This window comes from Podarcis pityusensis (genome assembly GCF_964106645.2).
Source record: "Podarcis pityusensis genome assembly, chromosome: 5".
Taxonomy (NCBI): domain Eukaryota; kingdom Metazoa; phylum Chordata; class Lepidosauria; order Squamata; family Lacertidae; genus Podarcis; species Podarcis pityusensis.
In genome coordinates, this window is record NC_138032.1 from 35,687,752 (window position 1) to 35,707,673 (window position 19,922).

The 19,922-nt window shown below is 39.2% G+C and overlaps 1 protein-coding gene and 1 long non-coding RNA gene across 8 annotated transcripts in view; one reads left to right on the forward strand and one right to left on the reverse strand.

The window, feature by feature from the left end:
* The window catches only part of FARP2 (FERM, ARH/RhoGEF and pleckstrin domain protein 2), a 63,189-nt gene that overhangs the window by 33,980 nt on the left and 9,287 nt on the right, over window positions 1-19,922 (forward strand). For all 7 annotated transcript variants that reach the window (XR_013986694.1, XR_013986695.1, XM_081006603.1 and 4 more), the window contains exons 14-21: window positions 9,760-9,923; window positions 11,539-11,628; window positions 11,947-12,080; window positions 12,472-12,553; window positions 12,982-13,219; window positions 15,751-15,881; window positions 17,698-17,766; window positions 19,413-19,502. Coding sequence is in view for 5 of the 7 variants with exons in the window: in XM_081006603.1 (XP_080862729.1) it covers window positions 9,760-9,923; window positions 11,539-11,628; window positions 11,947-12,080; window positions 12,472-12,553; window positions 12,982-13,219; window positions 15,751-15,881; window positions 17,698-17,766; window positions 19,413-19,502 (998 nt within the window). In the remaining 2 variants the exon portion in view is untranslated. The remainder of the gene's footprint in view (window positions 1-9,759; window positions 9,924-11,538; window positions 11,629-11,946; window positions 12,081-12,471; window positions 12,554-12,981; window positions 13,220-15,750; window positions 15,882-17,697; window positions 17,767-19,412; window positions 19,503-19,922) is intronic.
* LOC308477760 lies at window positions 83-8,300 on the reverse strand. Its single transcript, XR_013986696.1, has 2 exons — window positions 5,831-8,300; window positions 83-5,788 (listed from the first exon to the last, which is right to left on the reverse strand). It is a non-coding gene; the product is annotated as an uncharacterized lncRNA (long non-coding RNA).

Here is a 19,922-nt window from a genome sequence, read left to right on the forward strand (position 1 = left end):
GTGCTTTGTTAGAATTTTAACACATTACTCTGCAGAAACAAGCCTATAACATGGATAGGGAACCTGTGGTCCTCCATATGCAGTTGGACTACAAATCACATCATGCATGGCTATTGGCCTTGGGAAATAGAGTGGAACAGCATCTGGAGGGCCACAGATTCCTCACCCCTGCTGTAACTTAACTGAATCAATATGAAAGGTTTGCTTGAGCTTTTATTTGAAGATGGTACTACTTCAAGGAAATGATCTTATTATTGTTAGACTATGAATATACAAGTGGTATTGAAAGACTATATTATGGCAGTAAGAGAGTTGGCAAACCTGGTTCTCTCAGGTCTCCTGATAGACACTGAAGAATGTATTTAAGTTGCAAAGCAGGAAAGCAAACCTTGTACAGGAAATAAACTAAAATACTGTTAGGGCTGTGTCTGAAAGGATTATATCTTGAGTTAATTAAATAGGCTTGTGTATCTTTCCATTATAATTTCCTAATTATGCCTGTGTGAAAGGGAAGATTGTGCAATATATGAACTTCACCAGATTTTCGGTGGTGGTGGTGGTGGAGAACCAGGCACATCTGGTTTCTATACTCTGTGATAATTGTGTTTTCACTGTGGATTTCCTATCATACTTTAAAAAACCACTTTCATAATCGTCCTGACCAAATTCTTATTAGACTGATTTTATCAGTGTGCAGCTCAGCATAATGGAGCGATTGCCTTCGGGCTGCCAATTAGTTTGCTTTTTGTTCTGAAAGATTCACTTTCACTAGTAGTTTATCATACCTGTAGTGATATGCTCCATGTGCCTGAAATTGTTAAATCAGCAAGAATTTATACTAGTTGTGGTAGTAGCACATTAAATAATACATACAGTAAACCTGCAACTTAACCCGGGGGTTACGTTCCAAGGATCGCGCCTGAAGCCAAATCACATAAAGGCAAAACACACTGGGTTCAAATGCGGGTGGGATTGCCAAAGTCTTTTCCCCAGGACATCCCTTCCATTTTTAAAAAAGTGTTGTTGTTGTTTTGGCCAAACACATAAAGCTGGATGTGCACAAGTTGCTGGCTTACTGTACCATGGAATGCAATCTTTAGATGTCAGATTTTTTTAAAATCAGACATCTCTGCCCCTCTACTTTTTCAGAGAAGTACCAGGACTCTGTAGGGCCAGGTTGTGCTTCATGTGGGTATGTGGAGAATATCTGCAAATATTCTACATTTAACTTTGATTTTAAGTATTGCTAAGTAAAGCTATGTCGGTGATGCCATAAAGTTATATTACTAGATTAAAGGGTTTTTTCCCACTTTTGCCAACCATAATTCAGAAAGGACTTTGCTTAAGTAAGATTTTAAAGTTAAGAATACATGCACCTTTGCTGATACAGGCTAGGAGTTCTAAAATTAGATATTGGTCATGATCAATGACTGGTGGTACATGCTGAGATTGTACAAATAACTTCGGTTAGTAAATGGTAATGTGAGGTAATTGTATTTCTTCTCAGAAACAAATCTATGGCAATCCACTTCTGAACTCTTGGCACAGTACAGCTAATTTCCTGTTAAAGCTTCTTATTGAATAGGTCAGTTCAGTTACTAAAATCAAACAACCTTTTCTTTTCCATTTGGAGCATTGCACAACACCCATATTTTATTCAAAACCATCATAATTAAATACAAGATTGGTCAAATGCAGTTGCATTTTCTAGATGTGCCTGTTAACTTCCCCAGAGGCTTTTCTAGTAGCTGTTGTTCATAAATATGTTGTATGTTTTGAAATTAAGTAAAATATTCAGGATTTGTTTGGATTCCATGCCCTTCTGTTTTGTAAGTACTTGTAGGGTACTTCCCTATGAACATCTAACATTTTTTTAAAAAATAATATTTTTTAACATCATAGTTTTTCTGTTTTAAACACATTAAATTGCCTTCATTCCCAATATGAGATTGTTCCTGAACTCTCAAACTTTTTAGGTAAGTCTGAACCTGTTATTTATTCTTAGTGAAATATAGTTAAAAATAAATTTCACAATACCATACTCAGCTTCTGTTTATCTCCAAGCTGTGAAGTTATGGACTGACAAGGTTATGTTGATTGAAGTTGGGACTGATATGCATAGCAGAAAAGAAATGTGTTGGATCAGCTGGTTAGTTTCCAGTGGTGTGGTGCTTTTTTTAAAGAATTCAGAATGTGGACAATGGAGGGCTGATCGAGAAGTTGTAAGGAACCAGAGATTTGCTCTGCCTCTTGATTGCAGACCTCACGGAAGACCTTGGGCTTTGTGTGTAGAAAGATTTCCCTTTTTATTATACTCCATGGGGAGATCTGTTTTGTTCAGTATTAAACCATCTATGCTACAGAAGATGAACATTTTTGTTCACCCTAGTCATATCTTGTGATATTGTTAATTTTGCTAGTTTTATTATTATTTTTACTGTTCTGCTCATTTCCCACTTCTCTTAGTACAAACCTAGTTGTTGGTAGAAAAACTTGCCTAGAATTCCAGTTTTTAAAATAAATGTGCATGTGTGTTGCAGATTATAGTAAGTAGCAGCTGATTGCCTCGGGGTCAACAGGCAGGTGGGGAGCAAATTCACAAAGTGAATGTTCCTCTGACATTAAGATACATTAGGGGAAATCAAAAATCTGTACATAATAGGTAGCTTTTTTCATAGTTGCAGAAGCATCCATGCAAGTGAGTTTGCTCCATTGTACACTGATAAAGTATTTGACTGCACTTTATGGTACATGGGTATGTAGTATTAAATACTTCAGATTTTAATCAGATATACTCAAAGCATTCTTTACTGACATTATTATAGGTTTATAATCATTCTGCATTTAAACATATTTATTTTGACCCAATTAAAAATAAAGGATGAGTTGATTGATGGAATACGGTTGAATGCTGTAGCTTGACAAACATATACAGTTAAGCTTTGGCAGAACTGTCTACACATAATTTATAATGTTGTATCAGTTGTAGAATTAAGTATATAATTTGCTATTAAAGCAATTTCTTTTTCTAATAATTATTTACCACTTGACTTGAGTAGTGACATGCTTATTTTGCAATCTGGTTCACTTTTAAATTCAGTTTACTAACCTTAAAAGATTAATGAAATTCCTATCAGATATATTCTTATGGATGGTATGTGTGTTAAGCCTTTAGAAGAGCATTAATTAAAAACCTGTTGGTAATTCATTCCCATTATTGTCATTTTGCCGAGTCTTAAGCTTTCAGGTATTACATGCAATAGTTAGGCTTTCATTGCAAATGTCTCAGTACTGATTCTCACAATGGTCGCTTATCTTTAATATTCAACTCCCCACCCAATTAATGCAGTATATATACTTGTATGCACATGCAGAATAAATTAATATTGTGAGTTTTTTGCAGCTCTTCACACGTAACTTCAGCTCCAGCTAAATATTTTACTCCTTGTTTGTGAAATTTTAGGGGGTTCATCCACTTAATGAAGAATTTGATTTTCAATGGTTCATCAGTACTTAAAATTGGTATGAGTGAGATCATAAGAAACCGTTTGGCATATTTAGGGCAAGTCATAGCTTTAGTATGTGGAGCACATAAAAATACAGACTCTCTGTATTGGCAACTGACTGCAAAGGTTCAGAACATACTGGACATACATATAGTAAAGCTTTATGCTTCAAATGATTTGTGCCTTAGTATGATCCGTTTCTTAGTACAATTGATACATATTCAGGAAAAAATACATTTATTGGACTGGAAATTCTTACTACAACTTTTTGATCATGATCATTTTATACTCCAGATGTTTGTTTTATACTTTTTGTTTTCTGTTGAAATTATTGATGATATATCTACAAATTTGTACTAATTTGAAATTGTTTATGCAATAAAATGAGGAAGTCTTTGATATGAATGATAAATTTTACCTTTCATTAATGGTTTTGTTTTTAAAAAAGGCTTACTATTTTATTTTGTAAGGCTGACTTACTTTAGAAGTGTAGTAGCTCTTTATAATGCAACAATTTATTCTGGAATACAAAAGCAAATTTATCTTGAACCATTTTTACTCTGTTCTTTCTTTAAAAGAAGCTGGCCATGATCATAAGTTGTTGTTTTAGTCTTACATATTCTATGAAAATCTATAGTATAAATTATATACACAAACACAAGTAAAAATCTACTTAGCTTATTTCAGGCAGATTAGTCCGAGAAGCTCACCAACATTTAACTTACGGGATAGGCCACGAAATATCTAAGTAGCCTATGCAGATTAAGGAGTTCTACATACCCAGATATTTTATGGTCTCTCTTGTTTAAAACTACTCTTTCATTATCCATACTTGATTAGCATTTTTGTTTGAAAATATTGCTTTAATTTGCACAGTGAACTACATACAGCTGGACCCCTTACGTACAAGAAACCACCTGGGATTTGGGATCAAAAATCCTCAAAACTTGCTATAAAAAAGTATTTCTTCAACAATTTTGACATTTTCATATCTTTCTCATTTCTTTGTTTTACAACGCAGGCTGTAACACTTTAGTACTATTCTACAGACAGAAAGTTCCTACCACACACATTCAAGTGCCCTGTGTCCCGCTATTTAGTACTTGATAGTCAAGCACTGTTGGCACTCGGTTGTGAGCTCAGCACATTCCCAGTTGGCTGAAATTTTGACACCAGTATTAACATTTCCCTCTTTCCTAGCAATATTGATATCTTCAAATAGCCAGTCAATTTTTCCTCTGTGCTGGTGTCACTGAGGGCAGATTACAATAATTCATAATACGGGTAATGCCTACTTGTAGGGGTTGGGGCACCTGCTTTCCTCCAGAAATTGTTGGAGTTAGAGCTCCCATCATGGCCAATGACCAAGGTTGATGGAAATTTTATTCCCACAACATCCGGAGGGCCACGAGTTCCCCACCACTGGTTATTCGGAGGCACTGGCCCTCAGTTTGAATTAGCATTGTTTTCCATCAGTGATTCCCAAGCCAAATATAGCTACCAGTTTTGTAGTTGAAGAGGATCATTTTTCTAACAGTTCAAATTTAAGTAAAATGCATCCTGATGTAGGAAACAGTATATTGACACAGTGGTAGAACTTCTTATTTAAATAGTGCTTACTATACTACCTGGAAATATGATTCCTCAGAAGGTTAATCCTTAGGAGTAAAGCTGATGCACTGGATGCAACTGTACTGTAATGGCAATCGTATTATCAAGAGCCCTTTTATTTTCAGACACAGAATGTAAAAGAGGTTCATCATATTTTGGGAAAGGAAATACACCCTACCTTCTCATTATAATCTTAAGTTCCATTTTAAAATGCTATTTGGGAGTGTTAATAACCTCTTTGAGAGTATGTGTGCTTTTGGTATCGTGCTATGGAACCATACAGAGAATTGTGTTCTGTAAATATGAATGCACAGAACCAGTTCTTTAACTATCATTGCAGGTAAGTAAAATATGCATCTTAGAACACATGGCATGGGTAAAAATGCTATTTCAGTTTACTAGTGTGCAAACACTTCATGAGCATATACTGCTTAGGGGTGAGAGCAGAAGATGTTACAATTCCTCTTTTTTCTTTTTTTCTTTTTTGCTAAAGACAGCAAGATCTGGGAGTTTCCTTACTTGGTATCTGTGTTGCACTTGCAGATATGCTATTTACTTTTGTCTCTGTGCAACCATGAATTCCTTCTTTTGTACTTGTCTATACCTGTAGCAGTTATAGAAAAGGAAGACATGAGGCAAAGAATGAATTGCTTTTCTTTAAAGGCCTCAGCCTCTTATAGGAAGGGGCTACGGCATCAAGGTTTATTTACAGCTTGAAGTAGTAAATTCTGTTCTTACAATAGGGTCATGGAGAGGAGGAATAATGGCAATGAGTCTTTTTCAATGGGGTATTCTGTTTTAGAGGGGTTATAGAATCCTATTTTGATTACTCATGTCAAAAGGTTGAACAGCTTGTAGAAAATAGATTTCTGTTCAAAATAGTGCAAGAAACATGTCCTAAAAATCAGACTCTTCGGATATTCAGGAGACATTTTTTCATATCTGCAATTTTTTGGGGTTTTTTTAATGGTATTAAACCGTGTGTGGGATTGGAATGCTAGCCTGTTGTATTTTTTGAGAAGCTGTCACATTTCTTTTTGAAAGAAGATATTGTATATATACAATAGACAGCTACCCAACCCTCAGTTTTCAGAGGCAAGTAAAGACTGGGTGCATCATTTATGGAGCCATGGTGTAAGCACATTGGGGACTTGCTCGGTTTTCAGAAGTCGTTTTGAATAAATCACAAATCTACTTTTGCTAAGTTGTGCACTCTTTGAAGGTTCTAGCCTTCATTCATTCACATAAGTAGGATCAGGTCTGAAACTATTGTGAAATCTTATCCATAGTGTCTGCTGCCATTTTATTTCATGCATACTAATATCAGCTAAGTGTATAGCGTCTTTTTAAAAACAAAGCCTGGCTTACTGTAACTTGTAATGTGTTTATACAACTTGTCAATGCATCAGTGTCCAACAGAAAGGCTGATGGCTACAAACCTTTTGTAGAAGTCATACTTTTAATATACATAAATAAGAGTTTGAGGAGTTTAACATCTGATTGCTGTAGAATGAGGGGTGGGGGTGGAAGTACAAATGGATTTTTATGCATTATTGTGACCTGTACTAATGTATGTATTAATAAATGTAGAATGTAAATTGTCTGCAGTACTACTGAAACTCACCTGCTTTCAAGAAAATCAGTTTACTTAGCAGTAGTTTGACTTCTAATTTTTCAAATTAGGAAATGCTTGTTGGATGTAGATTTTCAAAAGACACGACACTTGAGGACACCTCCCCCCCTTTAACTGCTGTTAAATTGAAGGTGTTGTGCATTGCATTAGCTTATCTACCGCTTTAGTCCCACTTCTGTGACATGATTTGCATTCATCTAAAATTAAACAAACCTGCAGCTGAAAAACTACATAAAACTACTGCTTCAAAGCGCAAACCTCTCTGGAAACACAGAAGTTGGATTCAGTGGCAAAGGAAGTGCAGTTTTACACATGGTCAGACAGGCTCATCTACAGGCACACACAAAAGGCACCACTAATTATAAGGCAAAAGACTTGCTTCTAAAGTTCCTTATGTGCTTTTCATATCCACAACTTTCACTCACACTCTAAACACACATTTCCCCTCTTTGTGAAATGATACTATCAAAAGTAGATGCAGCATCCCTTCTAAATAACCAGTCAGTTGTCAGGCAGGCTCCAAAATTGTCTGTTGACTCCCATGTATAATGGAAGGCCTTTTAATAGTCACTGACTATAAAAATCATGCTGATTTGCATTGTTTCAAAACCACTCCCATCTTTAATCTCACCCCACCCCACTCCCATGATTCTCTTCAATTCTTTTGCTTCCTGCAGAAGATGAGAGGTGGGGCAAAAGCAGTTCATCTTTAGAAAAGAAAATAAAATAAAAAAAAGAAAAGAAAAGCTGTAGCAGTATTCCTTTATCATATACCTGTTAAAATGCAATGCTGCTAATGCGCAATGTGAGACACTGGCAGAGCTTTCTTTACTTAGTGTGTTTTAAGGAAAGATTTCACCCCCACTGTTGTTTCTACAATTGTGGTCATAATGTACTGGATGCCATCTGCTCACAATCTCATACACACATTGAAAAGGATATTAGCCTTGAAACTGAGCAGCATTTTCAAATAGAGTTTTTTTAAGAGAGAGAGAGAGAGAGAGAGAAAGAAAGAAAAAGAAAGAAAGAAAGACATTAAAGAGGAGCGGTTTCTGTTGGAAAGGAAATGAAATACTAAAGACTCTGGGGGAAGTCCAAGCTGCTTCTTGCTTGTATTTGACTTGTACGTTCAAGCAGATTTCCCGTAAACTGCTTTCCCAGCAAGGAACAAATGCCAACAAATACGCTGGATCTTACAGATACGATACTAAAAGTCAGGAGGAGGAGGAGCAGGGTACTGCATGAGCTGATACAATACACAGTAGACTGGCCAAAGAATGTTAATAGTTAACTTCCCTGATACTCTGAATCTCTTCCAGGTGACCTAAGTGTAACACTGTTTAGCTTCCTGAGTTAACCAGTGGGAATGCATGCACTTAAACTTCCTCTCCTTTTCGTAATGCCTCCCCTTTCTTTTGGCATTCATTGCTTTTAAAAGGCTTTGCTTCCTGAGTCAAACGAGAGAGCAGTCGGTTCCTTTCAGTAGTGTAGCACTGTAGCAGAAGCCTTGCAGCTGGCTGCCCTCCAATTTCTTAATCCCGCTTCAAATAAGTGTTGAAAAGTATTACGTGCCTGTTTATTACTGGGCCTTAATATCGCTTTGAGTGGATACTTTGGGACAGTTCAGTGAAGCTTTTTTTTTGCTGTTTACAGTGGAATCATGAATAAATGTTGGCCAGAGCACAAAGCTTCATGCTGTCTTTCTGAGGCTGCACAGAATGGAATTTGGAGTGGGAGTGGCAGACATATCTGGGGCAGCACTTACTGGTGTCAGCGTAGGAGCCCTCTCTGGCATTACCCTGTCCAAAACAGTTTTAGCATTGGAATAATAATGATAATATATATTAATTATAACATGGAAAATGTCAGCCATAATTCAAATGCAAGAAACTTTCATAATGCATAAGTAGAGAAGCTGTTTTGCTTTGAAAGTGAGGGACAATGGGATGAACAGCCTAATTTCAACGTTTTGTGCTCTAGGTAGCAAATTGCAATGCTAGGGCTCCATAATGCTTAACATTGCAATTCGGATCTGCGCCATTTAGTTCCCATTTCTTGCAAAGCTCCTGTGCTGGACTAGATGGGCCTTCAGCCTGATCCAGCCTGATTTTCTTACATGATACTGATCATGGAATTTGCTTGCATTAAAACTCAGATACCTTCTCTGTAGAGAACAGCATTTTGTGAAATAGCTTGCTTGCTCTAAAGAAAAGCTGCAAGAAATGGAAAATTTACTCTAGCTTGGTAATTGTCACAATGCTAAAACATTGTTTTGATAAGCTTCTTTTTCATTCCTTGCTACATAACAATTACGTTGTGCCGCGGCTGTCCAGACACACCCTCAAACATTACTTGACAAATGAAATAACTTATCTCCACCCAGTTAGTGATGCAACGTGGTTTAAAGACTGTAGAGGAAGCTGTATTTAGTATGGGCAGTTATTTAAAAGCTGCTATGTGGTTACAAAGTCAGGAAGGGCATGCAATCTGCATTCTCCCTATTTCTAGTTTCATATTTCCTATCCATACATACACAGTTTCTGAAATCAAATGTATGCTGAAAACATGGAGCTTTCCCATTTTTGTTCTCCTGCTTTCCATTCCCTGTTTTTCAGGGCCATTGTGTCTCTTGTGATCTATTTGCAGAAAGTAGTAAGAACTCTAACTCTCCAAGAGGAATATGTTGAAGCAGCATATTGTGGTCTTGATCTGTTTAGCCATAGCAGAAGAAATGGGGTTGTTGGTGTTGTTGTAGGTTGCTTTTGTTCAAAAGTCTAAATTCTTAGCTAATTCCAGTTTGACCTCCAGGAAATTGTACCTAACATTTTCAAAGACTGCTTTAAAATATTTGTGGCCTCATTTTTTAAAAAAATTTTTAAGCAAACCAGGGGAGACAACTACTTGCAAGTGTTATGTCGATTTGGTGATGTGCCTGGTGGTATTTTGTTGAAGCAAAACCAATTCTTAACCTCTTTCTCCTCCCCACTTCCTTCCTAATGTGATACTTAGGTCCTCAGCTGTCTTCCTTTGTAATGAAGAGTCCAATGACTCTGAACCCGTCGTTTCATGTGAATATGAACACACCTGGCCAGGGCTCATCTCCTCTTTTGAGTCCTGTCCTGAGCGATGTTGGTGGTGCCAGGATAGAAGAAGAGGATGAGGCAAGGCGTAAGGTAAGGCAAAGACAAGGAGGGTGATTTGTGTTTGTTTGTTTCATGAGCCTCTGCTTCAATTTCTGATTTCTTTGTTGGGGCTTATTCACATTTACCTTTCCTCTACTCTTTCCACACACAGTCCATGGTTTAAACTTCTGTGTCCGAGTTGCCCCCCTCCCCCCCTTTTGTTTTTGCTCTACAGCTTTCCCTGCAAAAACCCACTCTTTAAATTTCAATCAGAGGAAACACAATCCACAGAAAACTTTGAAGAGCAGCTTTTCACAGGGAAAGCTTGGGGCAAAACAAAACAAAATAAACCACTTGGACACAGAGCGTTAAAGTGCGGACCTCTGCATAGAAGGAGCATGGCAAAAGTTAAACGTACATAAGCCCTAAGATATTAGCAATGTGCAAATCTGCCAGTGCTATACTATCGTACTGACTTGTGTACTATTAAACTTCCCACACAATGGTTTTTCTTGACCTGTGTTAAAATAAATACACGACACTTTGCTACTATAAAACTGCTAGAAGGAACAATCCTTTTTTCCAGCTGTTTCAAAGTGAGATATGAATTAAATGCTTCTCTTTACCTCAAGAGCACCATTTTTGTCCTTTCTGTTTGTGGGGAATAGTTGTACTGTAAAACATTAGAGGCAGTTATAGAAAGTACATTAATTCCAACTCTCTGAGTGCTTTTCTGCAGTCTAATAATCCACTATTTCTTGTCAAAAACAGATCCTTCTCTTTAGCACATTTTTCAGGTGGGAATGAGCTGGTTTTGTTATTTAGCAAGCTCAGCTCAACCCATAGACAATTTATCTAATTTAACAACCGTATTGATTACTGCTGGTGAATCATGCTGGTGAATCAATCTTGGTGAACGTGAAATTAACTAGAACGAAAGGCAAAACCCTTATTTTGCACGTCTAAGCAGGAGTGAAATTAACCATACAATTAGGAGTTCTGTCTTCCCACTGCAAAAATAATGAAATTTTTGCAACTTTGTATCTTACACTTAGAAGAATTTGGGAAAGTTTGGGGTTGGGCATTTTTGTGTTTGGCGTATGTTCCATAATCTTAATCTAGGACTTTTTCTATTGAAAATAATACAGTAAACCTCAAGGTTGTGGTTTGATGCCTTATCTGAGGTTAGATGAGGTATATTAAAAAGCAAATTTGTGGCTTCCTGTACCCATGTTTCTGTTTCCATCAGGCTCAATGTGACAAAGAGGTTGAAGCTTTTCAATGCAGTGTATCTCTGTCCAGACACATACAGCCTAGAGGATCAGTGCTGTCATTGTTGTTTCAAGCGTTGTTGTTTCAAGTGTGTTTCAAGCAACTAACTCTAGATCAGGATCAGGGTGTGGCTTAATGAAACTCATATTCACATCTCGGGTTCAGGATTCCCACTGCCTCACCTGAAGAATACATTTGGTATAGCTGATTCAAATATTTCTTTAAAAAGCCACACACTTCAAAACCATTTAGAGCAGGAGGCTTTGGTTTTGGCCCTCCTTTTATAGTGGCACATCTGGATGGTCAAAGGAGTCTTATTATATAGCTCAACCAAGGTTTCTTAATAAGAAACATTTTCTGTTTCATTTATTTGGGATTTGCTTTTATCTTTCAGAGGTACCCAGCAGACAAAGCCTATTTCATTGCAAAAGAAATTCTTGCAACTGAACGAACTTATTTAAAAGACTTGGAAGTCCTTACTGTAGTAAGTGATTTAAACCCACTTTTCCCTAAAAAGAGTTGTTTTAATAGTTGTATGTGTAAATTGTGAATTGTGTATTATTGCAGTCCCTTAGCCTCAGGGTAAAATTGGTTATAAACTGGAATTTCCCAGATGGAATATTTGCAAAACGTCTCTTGTGCATCTTGTTTAGAGTATGTGTCTGCTGCCAAAGGACTTGTTTGATATTGTTGAAATTTGTTTGCATGTTGTTGTTTTTCTGGGTTCTTTGATACTTTTTACATTGCTGATACCAAGAACAGGAAGCCACACATCTGCTTCTTATTTATCTCTCCTCTACAGTGGTTCCGCAGTGCAGTTGTCAAGGAAAATGCCATGCCTGAAAGTCTCATGACCTTGCTGTTCTCAAACATAGACCCCATCTATGAATTTCACAGAGGTTTTCTGAAAGAACTTGAACAGCGGCTAGCACTATGGTAAGTGTTAACAGCATTGTGAAGGCAAACACTTGAATCTGGTCAAAAAGAGTAGAAATATGGTTTCTTTGTTTTAAATTTTCAGGTCTGGCATGCCTGTTTTTGCAAAATACATATAAACTTCAGAGAGGTTTAGTTGATAGCATACAGTGTTAACCCTTTTCTTCTGTTTTTAAAATGATTATTTGATTATTGGGACTCCAATTTGAGCTACAAATTGAAACAGGAAACATGGTTAGTTTGCTGAGAAATGAATGGAAACAGTTTTGGAACTCTTTTATAGTTATTGTTAGTATGCTTTAGTTTCTAGAAAACAGTTCCTACTGGAAAATAATTGTAAGATTCAATTTCCCAAGAGCAGTAGCACAATCTTCTCACACTCTCATTGCAGGGAGGGACGTTCCAACGCTCCCACGAAAGGAGATTATCAACGGATTGGTGATGTCTTGCTGAAAAATATGCGTATGCTAAAGGTAAGGAAATAACTCCCAAGAATCTGTGTGTTCCTTCATGTTCAGTGGGCTGATTAATATATAACATTAAATCATTGTTTAGCAATGTGTACTCAAGGAAGGAGCCCAGGTGAAATTCTTCCATGCGCCTTCTAGCCTGCTGCTCCTGCATGACTGGACTGAGGTCTTCAGCAGTGTTGACTTCCATTTTCATAGAATCCTGATTTGTTACCTATGAGCCAGATATTGTGGTTTAAAACAAATTCCAGTCTGTTTCAAAACAAGCTGCTTTCAAATTCTGGGTCATGAAAGTGTCTTGTTTGGGTAACAGAGTTTGCTTTAAACCACAAGATTTGGTTTGTGTGCAATGACAGCCCATGATTATGTGAAACTGAAAGTAAATGCTTCCAGAGCCTTTACTTATGGCCGCATCTTTTGTGATCCTACAGGAATATACCACCTACCTGAAGGAACATGATGAAGTCCTGTCAGAGTTAGAGAAAGCAACTAAGCGCATAAAGAAACTGGAAATGGTTTATAAGGAGTTCGAACTCCAGAAGGTTTGTTACTTGCCACTCAACACTTTCCTGCTGAAACCCATCCAGAGGTTAATGCACTACAAGCTGATCCTGGGGAGACTTTGCAAACACTACGTGCCAGATCATCGGGACTACACCGACTGCAGGAGTGAGTGAAAGATCAGACAAATATCTGCAATGCCAATACTCAACACATTCTGTTTTCTCATTTTATGTTGCTGATTGACAGAAATTCAGTTGTCTTGGTAGAAACAGTACAGTCGTAGCTTGGATCCTGAATGCTTTGCGAGTCAAATGTTTTGGCTCCCAAATGCCACATACCTGGAAGTGAGTGTTCCCAGTTTGTGAACGTTCTTTGGAACCCAAACGTCTGATGTGACTTCCGTGGGTTCTGATTGGCTGCAAGAGCTTCTTGCAGCCAATTGGAAGCTGCACCTTGGTATCCGAATGTTTTGGAAGTTGAATGGACTTCTGGAATGGAGTCCATATGACTTCCAAGGTACCACTGTATTGCTACAAAACTAGTTCATCTGGTTTCAGTTATTTTTAACCTCTAGCCTATGTCAACCTTTCCCAGGCATATATGACAGTAGGTAAAGTCAAGTTCTTCTGCCAACCCAGCAGTTCAAAAGCACATCAAAGTGCAAGTAGATAAATAGGTACCTCTCCGGCAGGAAGGTAAACGGCGTTTTCATGTGCTGCTCTGGTTTGCCAGAAGCGTCTTAGTCATGCTGGCCACATGACCCAGAAGCTGTACACTGGCTCCCTCGGCCAGTAAAGCAAGATGAGCGCTACAACCCCAGAGTCGGCCACGACTGGACCTAATGGTCAGGGGTCCCTTTACCTTTAAAGTCAAGTTCAAGCCATGACTTGAAACTTCTTTTGCATCCTAGCTTGAATTTAGGCTGTGGGTCTAAAGGAAGTGCAGTGGTACCTCATGTTACAGACGCTTCAGGTTACAGACGCCTCAGGTTACAGACTCGGCTAACCCAGAAATAGTACCTTCGGTTAAGAACTTTGCTTCAGGATTAGAACAGAAATCGCGTGGCGGCAGCGGGAGGCCCCATTAGCTAAAGTGGTACCTCAGGTTAAGAACAGTTTCAGGTTAAGAACGGACCTCCAGAACGAATTAAGTTCTTAACCCGAGGTACCACTGTATTGGGACCAAACACTTTCCTTTTGAAGTTAAATCACTTAATTTTGTTTGTGTGTGTGTTTAATAAATATCCTGTCCTACATCCCCAAGGACCTGGGCTGGCAAATGTCATGGTGACGCCCAGTGTTTGACTGGTGGGCATCCCTACCCACCTGTTGGGGTGGGGGACTACCTATTATTTTGTTCTACTTTCTGTGAACAGTGTGACACTGAGCCAAGAACTGAGTCACACCATCATCTTACTTGCACTTAGTCATGTGAACTGTCTCCATTGGAAAATACTGAGTCATGTGAATGCTGTGGGAAGTGTTATCTTTGACTATAGCAGTAGTTAAGTTGTGAACATAAAAGTATAAACTCATCCTTATTGGCTTTGCATCATACATCTCCATTTAAAATACAAGTGAGAAGAGTATCTCCCATAGTTCTTATAGGTGGGGCTGTTCATTCTACAGCTATAATATACAGGGCAAAATTGGATATCATGGATAAGTGTGACATTGGACCAGCTCATTACTGTCAAACATAAATGTGTCATTCACACATGTGAATGACACATATTCTGCCTCCTAGGACTTATTGTGAAATTGAGTACTATAGCAATTAAGAATAACGGAACAGTCTCAGCCTTAACCTTTGAGGAGTTGTTCTAGTGAAAGTTGTAAGCAAAGAAATCTCCACAAAAGGCCCAGTACATGAGTAAAACTGCCCACCATGAGGATCTCTGTAAATAATAATAATAATAATAATAATAATAATAATAAATTAAAGGCAGCTGAGAAATGTGGGTTACAGTCTCAGAAGCCAAAATAGAGTTATTACACATATCTCCGTTACTATCCCTGGGCTTATATACTGTGCTTGCTTCCAAAATCTCTGTCTTCCATTCCTTACTTTTCTACCATCTTCTGCAAAATATATTACTGCATTTTGAACACCTGTTTCTTGGATGTAAGGTATAATAATTATGAAAGTGCAACCATGTTTGATTTTGCAGAGTTTATTTTGAGCACAAAATTAGGTAAAATGGAGTCTAAGTGGCTTTTTATGGTTCTCACCGGGGAAGAATGTAAGTGGAGCCTTGCAAGATCAGATCAGAGGCCTATCTAGTCTAGCCTTCTGTCCCACAATGACCAACCTATATAGAGCCCATGAGAGGAATTGAGTGCAGTAGAACTCTCTTGTTCCTCAGAAACTGGCATTCAGCAGCATACAGCCTCTGATACTGCAGGAAATACTGCCATTGTGACTAGTAGCTGTTGATACCATAGCACTGCAAGGTTTGAGTAGGTCTAATTAAAATGGCATGGTCGTGTATGTTTAGGCTAGTCTGTCCACTTACCAATCATTTGGAGATTTCTGTGATTGCGTCTTCTCTTAAATAAGTACATGTAACGTTCCATTTTTCCTTTTGGAAAAAAGCAATGTTCATACACTGCTTCAGTTTGGCCTGTACTTTTGTCCATGCTTCTCTGATTGGTTGGTTTGGAGTAGACCTTTTCTTTTGTAATTCCCTTCTGCAGGTGCACTGAAAGAAATCACAGAAATTACATCACAGCTTCAGAACAGTCTCATCCGTTTGGAGAATTTCCAGAAGCTAACAGAGTTACAGCACGACCTGCTTGGCATTGATAACCTTGTAGCAGCTGGCAGAGTAGGTAGTTCTTTCCATATTTTAAGACCCGTGTACTTCAATTGTTTCTGACCTTTCTTCTTGCTTTCTTCCTTTATGGGATGATGGCTTTAGAAGTTTTACTGGTTTATTTCAGAACTAGGGAAATCCAGTATGTTATTTCCAAAAATATATCTCAGTATTGAAACTCTCATAAGTAACCATTCAAAAATTGTATTTGCATGTACTTACCGAGTTGTTTTTAAGGTTGGCAAAACAATGTGAGAAAAGGCTTCTTTGAAGGGCCTTCATTTCAGGGACCACAGGCATTGTTTCAGTTTTCCCAGTCCTTCAATTATTGCTGATCCAAAGAGGTAACAGGGACCAGTGCAAGTATGATGCATGCATGGGTGTGCAGGCTCTCTTCATGTATTTATTCATTCATCATGGGCAAATCCTAGGGAAAATAGTACTTGCCTCTTAGACATTTAGAGGACTCTTGGTTGTGTACCACAGCACTATAAAGCGCTTTGGAAACTGAACAAACATCCTCCCACTTACACATGTTCTACTCGCGTGCGATTGCATATATGTGCAGTGCCAAAAAATAGATAAATAGACTCATATAAATGAATATAAATAAATATAAATAGACTCAAATGGCGGGAGTCAGCTGGAGAGTTCTTGACGCTTGTAAATAAACCCTCCCCGGAGCCCAAAGAGGACATCAGATAGCACAGAGGAAACCCTGAGGAGACCAGAGACACAGCAGGGCTTTGTGTAGGCTGCTCAGCCTCTCCGCCAAATGGCTGATACCTGGGGTAGCGCAGCAGCAGCCACGTTCCAGTGCATCCTCCTACCTCCTGCCAGCCCCAGAGCTTAAACTCACATCGAAGAGAGAATTGTATGGAGAGAGAGAGTGCGAGTGAGTGCTGGAGAATTGGGGGGGGGGGGAGAGATTTAGAGGCTTTTTAGAAGATACTCTCCACTTTACGCAAATTCACTTATGCGCCCAGAGGCCCGGAACATAACCCCTGCATAAGTTGGGGAATGCTTACATTTTATAAATGGAAGAGGTGGTCACATAATTTGTGTTGAGCCTGGTCATTCTTAGTTTTAATAGAACACTAACTGAGTGGCCAAGTTGTGACAGCCTAGCTGTTTTAAATAAGTATGCTCTGGTGGCCTAGGTGCCTTTTGTAGCTTAGTGGCACATTTCCAGCAGAGAACTGGAAGTGATGCTGCTTGTAATGAGGGAAATAATCAGAGCAGAGGTGACTAACCCACAGCCCAGATCTGGCCAGCCAATCCATGGGAAGTGGCCAGATTTATATCCTGGTGTGGTCAGGAGGCAAAGCAAGTCTGTCTGCTGCAATCTTAGTGCTAAGTACCACCACACCAAGAATAAAGACAAAGCCTTTGCCTGCTCGTCGTTCTTTATGAGTAAATGGCAGCATTACCACGCACGCATGCATGCATGCACACCCACACGCACACACTGAAGTGGGGAGAGATGCTGTGTTTTTCTTTGCACAAACCAATCTACGCAAAGTAACAGGCAGCCTGTGTGTGTGTGTGTGTGTGTGTGTATGATCTTATGTGTGAGAGAGGGGGAAGAGTATGGTGTGTGCCTGTATGTCTGGCATTGTGCTTACTGTATGTGTCGTGGGTGGGGTCTGTATGTTTAGTACATGTATATACATTGGCCATGTCTACCACTGGCATGTAGGCCTTGGAGAGGTGGGCGACTGTAAGAGAGTCCTCGGGCTGAAAACAGCCCCAACCCTGAAGTAGAGAGTGCTGCATTTCACAGAAGAGCCATCAAATGTACTAAAGCTTTGTATATTTTTCCCCACAGGAATTTATCCGGGAAGGCTGCTTATACAAGCTTACCAAAAAGGGTTTACAGCAAAGGATGTTCTTTCTGGTGAGCTGATGCTTTTGATCAAGATTTCACCTCGTAATGAGGTTTCTGGAGCCCGTTCCCTTGTAGTAGTTTGATTGGGATTGGTCAAGACTTAAGTTTCGTGTACATATTCTGAGGAGTACGGCCTTGTTATTTGAGCCTCGGTTGTTTCACAGCCAAAATATAAAGAAGCCTTTGTATACAGCATGGAACTTTTCAGGAAATGTGAGGCAGTTGCATAGGTGGGTCCTCAAACCCTGACTTTATCCAGGCTCAGATTCTTTGCCTCCTCATGGGGCTGGTTCCTCAAGAGATAGATAGCAGAATGGCCCTTGATCAGTAACTGCTTGTCATGATGGAACAGTAGTGGACTCTCCTTCCTTGGAGATTTTAAAGCAAAGGTTGGATGGCCATCTGTCATGGGTGCTTTAGCTGAGATTCCTGCATTGCAGGGGGTTGGACTAGATGACCCTCAGAGTCCCTTCCAACTCCCAATATTCTTTTGAGTCTATGATGGCTGTGTACTTCATCCAGTATTGAAAGCAGAATGCCTCTGAATGCCAGTTTTTGGGTAACACAAGTGGGGGAGTGTTACTGTGCTCATCTACTGCATGTGGGCTCCCCATGGGCATCTGGTTGGCCTCTAAGAACAGTTTGCTGGATGAGATGCATCTTTGATCTCATCCAGCAGGGTGGTTCTCATATTCTCAATTTGCCGTGTGGGCAGCTAATTTGTATGTGCTCTTGTTCCTCATCAGATTTTGATGTTGTCAGGATCCATTCCCAGGGGCTCCCAAAAGGAAAGAAAGTGGCTTCTGTTAGTTGGGCAGTCTCTTTGCTTGATCCTAATTATGCACAGAAAAACCACAGGGTTTTTTCCCTTGAGAGCCAGTGTGGTGTAGTGGTTAAGAGCGGTAGTCACGTAATCTGGGGAACCGGGTTCGCGTCTCCGCTCCTCCACATGCAGCTGCTGGGTGACCTTGGGCCAGTCACACTTCTTTGAAGTCTCTCAGCCCCACTCACCTCACAGATTGTTTGTTGTGGGGGAGGAAGGGAAAGGAGATTGTTAGCCGCTTTGAGACTCCTGAAGGGGAGTGATAAAGTGGGATATCAAATCCAAACTCTTCTTCTTCTTCCTTGGTGTTGAAGGACTCTTTGTAATCATGTATGAACTGAAAACCAGTTGGTAATAATTTGTGCCCTATAATTACAATGAGAAACTGTAAGCATAGTGTAATCCAGATATCTTGAGTGGAGAAAAGTTAAATACTTTTATAGAGAATTATAACAGACAGGTTTTGTTACTGTTATGCTTTACTGTGAACCACTTGGAGCACAATTTTAAGAGAAAACTTACATTGGTTTGTAAATTTATTTGGTTTGCAAATAAAGCTACAAAGGGGTTTATCCAATGGTTGTATGTATGGAGGGCAGCTTGCCAACAAATTTTGCTATTTTTCTCTTCCCTCTCTGTGGCCTCTGCAAAGGTTTGGGGAGCCCTCTGAGGAACTCAGGGGCTCCAGAGCAGGAGAAGAGAAAAAGACAATAGTTGCTTGAGCTGCTTGCTACTTATGCACTCTTTGGGTGTAACCCAGGGATTGTGACAAAATATAGAATTGCCTTTTTTCTTCGTACCTAAATGATTTTGTAACATTTCCATGTCTCAGTTTTCAGATATGTTGCTCTACACCAGCAAAGGAGTCACGGGTACCAATCAATTCAAGATTCACGGTCATCTCCCTCTGCACGGGATGCTGGTGAGTGATACATCACACAGCAATCAAACATCAAAATAATAAAATGTGTTTCATGTTAACCTCGGCTTCCTCTTTATACTGAACTTTTAAGGGACTCTTGCGAAACGCGCAATTCTGGTTACTGTAGTTTTTCTCCAGTCATTAGTAGACACAGATTTCTGGGTTAGATTTAAGTAGTCAAAAGAACAAGCACTGCCAGTTTTTTGGCATTGGAGTAGCTGGGAAGACGAGAAAACTCTTGATTGTGCTTTTGCTATTTTCAAGGCTAGCTGGATGTGCTAATTGGTGTTGCTTCCACACCAAAATGCTACATTCCCTCCCACTCCTTAATGGAACTTTTTTTTATGTGTCTGTGTTTGATTTTCAGCTGATAGTCCTGGATCCTCCGGTGAGTAATAAGCCAGTGACTACTATGCTTAG